The sequence below is a fragment of the Phocoena sinus genome, chromosome 18, assembly GCF_008692025.1.
Source record: "Phocoena sinus isolate mPhoSin1 chromosome 18, mPhoSin1.pri, whole genome shotgun sequence".
Taxonomy (NCBI): Eukaryota; Metazoa; Chordata; class Mammalia; order Artiodactyla; family Phocoenidae; genus Phocoena; species Phocoena sinus.
This window is the reverse complement of record NC_045780.1, coordinates 18376293-18382650: the sequence shown is the minus strand read 5'-3', so window position 1 is coordinate 18382650 and position 6358 is coordinate 18376293. Positions and strand designations below refer to the sequence as shown.

Below are 6358 nucleotides of genomic sequence, written 5' to 3'. Positions count from 1 at the left end.
CCTTTAGGTGGAATGCAATATTTCCTCCTTTCCTTGGGGGCCATGATGAACAAAGTGTCTGCCCCTGGGGTGGAGTCAAAGAGCAGGCCTGGCGGGAGGCGGCCCAGACATGCAGCCTAGTTTCCGAAGACATGGACTCTGGGGTCAGACTGGCCCTCAATCCTGGCTCTGCTGCCAGCTGTTTGACCTGGATAAGTTACTCACCCTTTCTGCGATCCAGTGCTCTCCTCCATAAAGTGAAGAGTGATACGACAGGGTCTCTGAAGAGGCTTAGTGCTGGCCAGGCTGATCATTTTGTCATACTTTGCTTTAATTACGGTAGTCACATAACAGCACTTTCTGTATGTCAAAAACAAAATCACATCCTTGTTCACAGCCATCTTCTGTCTTTTCAATCTTCTTAGAAAGACTAAGTCTAGCTTTTCCAGGTCCCTTTTTGTTTCCAGCCTTTATCTAACTATGGGCCCTCATTAAAATAGCCAAAACCTTCCTGAAAAAACACGCAGGAAAAGATGTACGTGCCATACGTACAATATTCTTTTGGATAAAACAGAAAAAAAAAGGTAAAAGATATAAATCTTAATTTCCTCTAGTATAGTAGACTAGAAAGATCTGTAAACCTATTTTGAAACAACTATCTTTTCATATTAAAAAAACAATCCTAGTGATTTTTGAATTTCATTTTCCTTCACTTTATTACAATCACTTTCAAGTCCTGTGTAGTTTCCAGACGGCACTATGGCTCAGAGCAGCTGCGTCTCACACAGACCAACCAGTGTGGCTGGCGACAGAGGCTTTGGAAAGCTTGCTGCCCTTCCTCAGCATATACTGCTCCCCAGAGCCCTCCAGGACGAGAACCCACAGGGCTGGCAGTTAGAACACTTGCTCAAAGGCTGAGTGCCCCTCGGCCTTTTCTCCCAGGGTAATAATCCCAACATTTGGGCAGATGCCTGGCTTTACCCAGAGCCTCGTCCAAGAATATTATGATTTCAATCCATCCTGGCTTCATTCTAGGACCTTCACCCCCGGGAGCCTCCCAGGCAGCAGTGGGGTATGGCACGACCTAATTCCCCACTCCCAGGACCTCCCTCCGTTCACAGCCTTGAGGATGAAAAAATGAATAAGAGCAGGAGTTTGGCCTCTGGCCACCGTGGCTTTGTGCCCCAAGTCTAGTCCCCATTGTCTGGGATAAACTGCTCAGAGCCTCAGTTTCTTCAGATATAAAATGGGAATGACTCTGGCTGTGGGAAGCATCAATCAATAACGTGGAGTGTTTCTAGACTGCCTGACGGGCGGCCCTTGGTCAATGGCAGTGAGCCTCACTGGGAGGACGGGACAGCCAAGGACAGGGGGAGTGGGCGTGGGGCCTCTGGGCAGCCTGGGGTGCCCTCCGCCTGGGGCTTTCCCTGTTTGGAGCAGTGACAAGAACACAGAGGCGGGACATGCAGAGGAATGAAACCGACCAAGGAATATGTGGCACCTTTTCATTTAGTCAGTTTTTATTTAAATGTGTGCTTTTGAAATAGCTTATTAAATATGACCTTTTCAAAACCCAATTCTCACAATATTTACAGTGATTTTTATGCAAACATATTTTAACTGTGAGCTTCTTGCTCCCTCTTTCACATTAATAATCTACAAATTTGTATCACAGCAAAATCCCAGCTACTTCATTTATTGCCTTTTAGACTAGTTTTGTTTGTGAGGTACTAAGCTAGGATAAGGGATTGCTAGGAAAGAGCTAATTCAAGCTCAGAGGAAATAAAATATGTTCTATTTATCAAAAAAGAATTATAACAAGGCCTTGCTTTCCAACTGAAAACATGTGTCCCATGATTTGTGGAACAGTATTTAAGCAATGAAATACATTTCCAATGGTCATTATTGCGCCGCCTTCTTTTTTTAAAGAAATATTTACACTCATCTCTCTTAAACAAATAAAATCAGAAAAGTCAAATTTGAAGAGATTATGGACTGTCAGGGAATGTTATAAAAATAATCTGACCTCAGTGACTGAAGAATGAAGGTCATCAGATGGCCCGGCACTGACCAGAGCTGCTGCAAGAAGGTCCCGCAGGCCCTGCAGCATCTGCCTCAGGATCTGACGCTGGACACGGAAAGACACAGCCAAGAAGGATGAAACCGCACCAGGTGATTCTTCAGATGCTACATCTACAAGGGCACTGATCCTGGAGAGGGATCTTTCCCTCTCTGGGTGGAGAAATATCTGGTTGAAGAACACAGTACCCAATGTTGTAAAAAGTGAAGATTCCTATGGAAGCCATAACTCATGATTTGGAAACAGAATTATGAAAAAAATACAGATTAACAATTGTACCTTTAATGTCTTGCAAATATAGCTTAAAATTCCATTTTATACACTTGATGTCTGAAAACAAACCATGGCCTTTTTAAAAAAACACAAATTAATCCCTTAACCATCCTAGTATGCAAGAGAGTATTTGAGACCAACATTTTTATAAGTTTTCTACCTTTTCACTGAGGAATTTGATGTGAAATTAGAACGACAGCTTATTAGAAAATAAAGTGGAAAAAATTTTTAGTCCTTTGAGGATTTTTTTCATGCATTTAATCATTTGCGCTTCCAACGGCAACGTTCCCTTATTTATAAAGGCCTGTGCAACCCTCTGGACCCATGGTTTTGCACACGCTAGGCATCTCAATGCAATGATTCCTACTCTAAAACACACTTTCACCACAAAACTTTTTTCCCATAATGAGAAGTATGAATGAAATATTCCAAACATTCACTAACCTGACAGAAGTCTGTGGGAAACAGCAGTGACTTTCGCTAGAGCTGTGGTTCTTACCCATCTGTTCCAAGTTCTCAAGTAAGCAGGTCCTACCCTGTGGGTGCTCTACGCCCATGACCCTTGTTAGTCCATCCTATTTGGACTTAGTTGGTCCCATGCTAACCTGGTCAGAGTGGAGGAGTGTGTGTGTCTGTGTGTGTACCATGAGTTGGTCATGCTGAGGAGATCCATTGGGGTGAAACATGGGGCAATAAGCAGAAAGGTGGGCATCAATTCCCTAGGAAGTTAGGAATGAATGATTACAGTTAAAAGATATAGGCAGGAAACAGAATACGTAATGACTGAAAACATGGATCTTATTTTCTTGGTACCTTGAGAAATTTGTTTGTTCAAGTACAGATGGGCAAAACAGTTTTGTGCGTCTTGCCCCCATGCCCAGTTCTCTAAGAACTTAATCCTCTTCGAGGACTCAGTGACGCCCATTCTTTGGGCTCCTACTACTTGGTGGCTCGTGGTGACTGAGGGCTCAGGTCTGCAAGCCCACAGCCTTGTTGCCCTTCATCAAGAAAGGGTTAAAATTGCTTCAATGAATGTCTAAAACAATGGCTCTGATTTCACATAAATAATCACAGACTCGATTAAGATGAATATATTATTCTAAATTAATTTTTTTCTTTCAGACATTTCTATTCCATCTACCCTGAACAATGAATTGAGAAAAAAATAGCCACCTCCAAAGCCTTCCCAAGAATGACTACTTTTTGAAATGACACTTTTAGTACAAACTGAACAAATGAGACAGTGACAGTGGCAGGAAACTGGGTGAGACTTCAAGGCGCCGTTTTCTTCAAGTCTCGAATCTGTTTAATCAAGTAGTTCTTCTCATCGGTGAACTGCTCATCGTCCGTCCTTTCTTTTTGGAAGCTGCTCAGAAACTCGATGAGTTTGGGTTGGTTTTTTAGTAGAATCTCCACAATAGGCTGTGCTTTGTGAGGACTGGCCACAAACACCTGAAACATGAGAAACAAATACCTAGGACAAGGAATGCACATCAGGGAAAACACGGATCCCACCTGTGTCTCATTTGTTACATGTGTTAGTAAAATACAGAAAGCCCCGGATTATACTTCCTTATTGAGGAAAATGAGAGGAAAATGAGTAATTCCCCACTCATATCCATTTTCTACAGAGAATATACAAATATATTCAATATATTTAAATTATATATGTAATCATATATTTTAAATTACCATTATAACTAAATATGTGATTATAAAATTAAATAAATACATATAATTCTATATAATGAAATAGATAATATATAAATATATAACCATATATATATAAATATTCAATATATATAATATATTGAATATACTTAATATATTAATCTGGCTCAAAATTCAAAAAGGACAAATGTGAAAAGTCCCCCTCTCACCTCCTCTCCCTGGAGGTCACCAATGTTATTATTTTCTTATGTATGTGGAGCTTTAAAATTTATAACTGCCTAGGTCCCACCTCCCAGAGACTCCAGTTCAGTAGATCTAGAGGGGAGGTCTGTCTCTCTGTATTTTTATAAAGTTCCACAAAGATTCTTTTGTGTACTCCTAGTTGAAACCATGATCCTGGGCTAATAACTCAGCTGTACTATAAAAGACAGTGACAACTGTAATAACAGGACACAATAACTCAAAACTATAATGCTGGGACTTCCCTGATGGTCCAGTGGTTAAGACTCTGTGCTTTCACTGCAGGGGTCGTGGGTTCCATCCCTGGTTGGGGAACTAAGATCCCACATGCTGCGAGGTGTGGCCAAAAAAAAAAAAAAAAGAAAGAAAAAACCAAGCATATTAAAAAAAAGAAAAACTATAATGCTGACTGGTACAGTATTTTGCAAAGGACACACTTCCTAGTAAGATGCTATATATATAATGACATGACCAGACTATCCATAAAACTGTTGACTGCTATATAGCTCTCTGGTTTCGTGTTCTGGGCTCCCCACTCCTCAGAAGGGCTGAGTGCTTCACCACCAGCCCCTCTGCACACTGCCCCCTCTGCACACCGCCTCCTCTTCCTGAACCTCCAACAGTGCACAACTCTACTCCGAACACACTGTGGCCAGTGATCGGTTATGGAGACAGCGGGAGCTACAAGGTTGAACCCTCAAGGTTCCTCCAATCCAGCAAGCATGAGGAAGGAAAAACTACACCAGGATGTAAAGGACCTATGAGAGGGAAATGAAAAGCTGTGGAGGTTCAAAGCTGTGGAGATAACATTAGATTTCTGAGTTTGGAACAGGAAGGGCTCATGGTGTAGGTGAAATGAGAGTTCATGAATCAGATTTTCTCTTTTTTTTTTTTATATCAGTTTGGTAGTTTGTGCATTTCTAGGGATTTGTCCATTTCATCTAGGTTATCTAATTTATTGATGTACAATTATTTGTAGTATTCCCTTATAATCTTTTTTATTTCTATAAGGAGGTTGAATCAGTAACCAAAAACCTCTCAACAAAAGCCCAGGACCAGATGATTTCACTGGTACATTCTACAAACTTTTAAAGAAAAATTAACACCAATCCATTTCAAATTCATCCAAAAAATAAAAGACAAGGGAATACTTCCTAACTCATTCTATGAGGTCAGCATTACCCTGATACCAAAGCCAGACAAAGCTATCACAAGAAAACTACAGATCACTGTCCTTTATGAATAAAGATGCAAAAATCCTCAACAAAATACAAGCAAAACGAAGTCCAGAATAATATTAAAAGGATTACATGCCATGACTAAATGGGATTTATTCCAGAAATACAAGCATGGCTCAACATAATAAAATCAATTGATGTAATACACCACATGTACTAGACTGAACTGCATCCTCTAAAAAGATGAATGTTCAAGTCCTAACCCTTGGTGCTTGTGAACATGACCTTATTTGGAAATAGGATGTAATCAAATTAAGATCAGTTCATACTGAGTTAGCTTGGGCCTGAATCCAGTTACTAGTATCTTTATAGGAAGAGGGAATGGACACAGAAACACACAGAGATATGCAAAGGAAAATGCCATATGAAGATGGACACAGAGATTGGAGTTATGCATCTATAAGACAAGGAATGCCAAGGATTGCTGGCAACCACCAGAAGCTAGGAGACAGGCACAGATTTCCCCTGAAAGCTCCAAGAGGAACCAACCCTGTTGACACCTTGATCTTGGACTTCTAGTTGCCAGAACTCTAAGACATTGACTTTCTGTAGTTTTAGGACACTTAGTCTTTGGTACTTTGTTATAGCAGCTCTAGGAAACTAAGATGACACATTAGTACATTGAAAGAAAACCATATGATCATTTCAACTGATGCAGAAAAAGTATTTGACAAAATCCAACACCTTTTCATAATAATAATAAACACTCAACATGGGACAACTAGATATCCACATGCAAAAAAATTAAGTTGGACCCTTACCTTGCACCATAAACAAAAATTAACTCAAAATTGATCAAAAAACTAAATATAAGAGCTAATAGGGCTTCCCTGGTGGCGCAGTGGTTGAGAGTCCGCCTGCAGATGCAGGGGACGTG

At 40.5% G+C, this 6358-nt stretch overlaps 1 protein-coding gene across 8 annotated transcripts in view; it reads right to left on the bottom strand.

The window, feature by feature from the left end:
* Positions 1 to 1470: 1470 nt before the first annotated feature.
* CAB39L (calcium binding protein 39 like) overlaps positions 1471 to 6358 on the bottom strand; it is a 106383-nt gene continuing 101495 nt past the window's right edge. For all 8 annotated transcript variants that reach the window (XM_032611325.1, XM_032611322.1, XM_032611328.1 and 5 more), the window contains one exon: positions 1471 to 3784. In XM_032611325.1, coding sequence (XP_032467216.1) covers positions 3605 to 3784 — 180 coding nt within the window. In that variant the 3' untranslated portion in view covers positions 1471 to 3604. The remainder of the gene's footprint in view (positions 3785 to 6358) is intronic.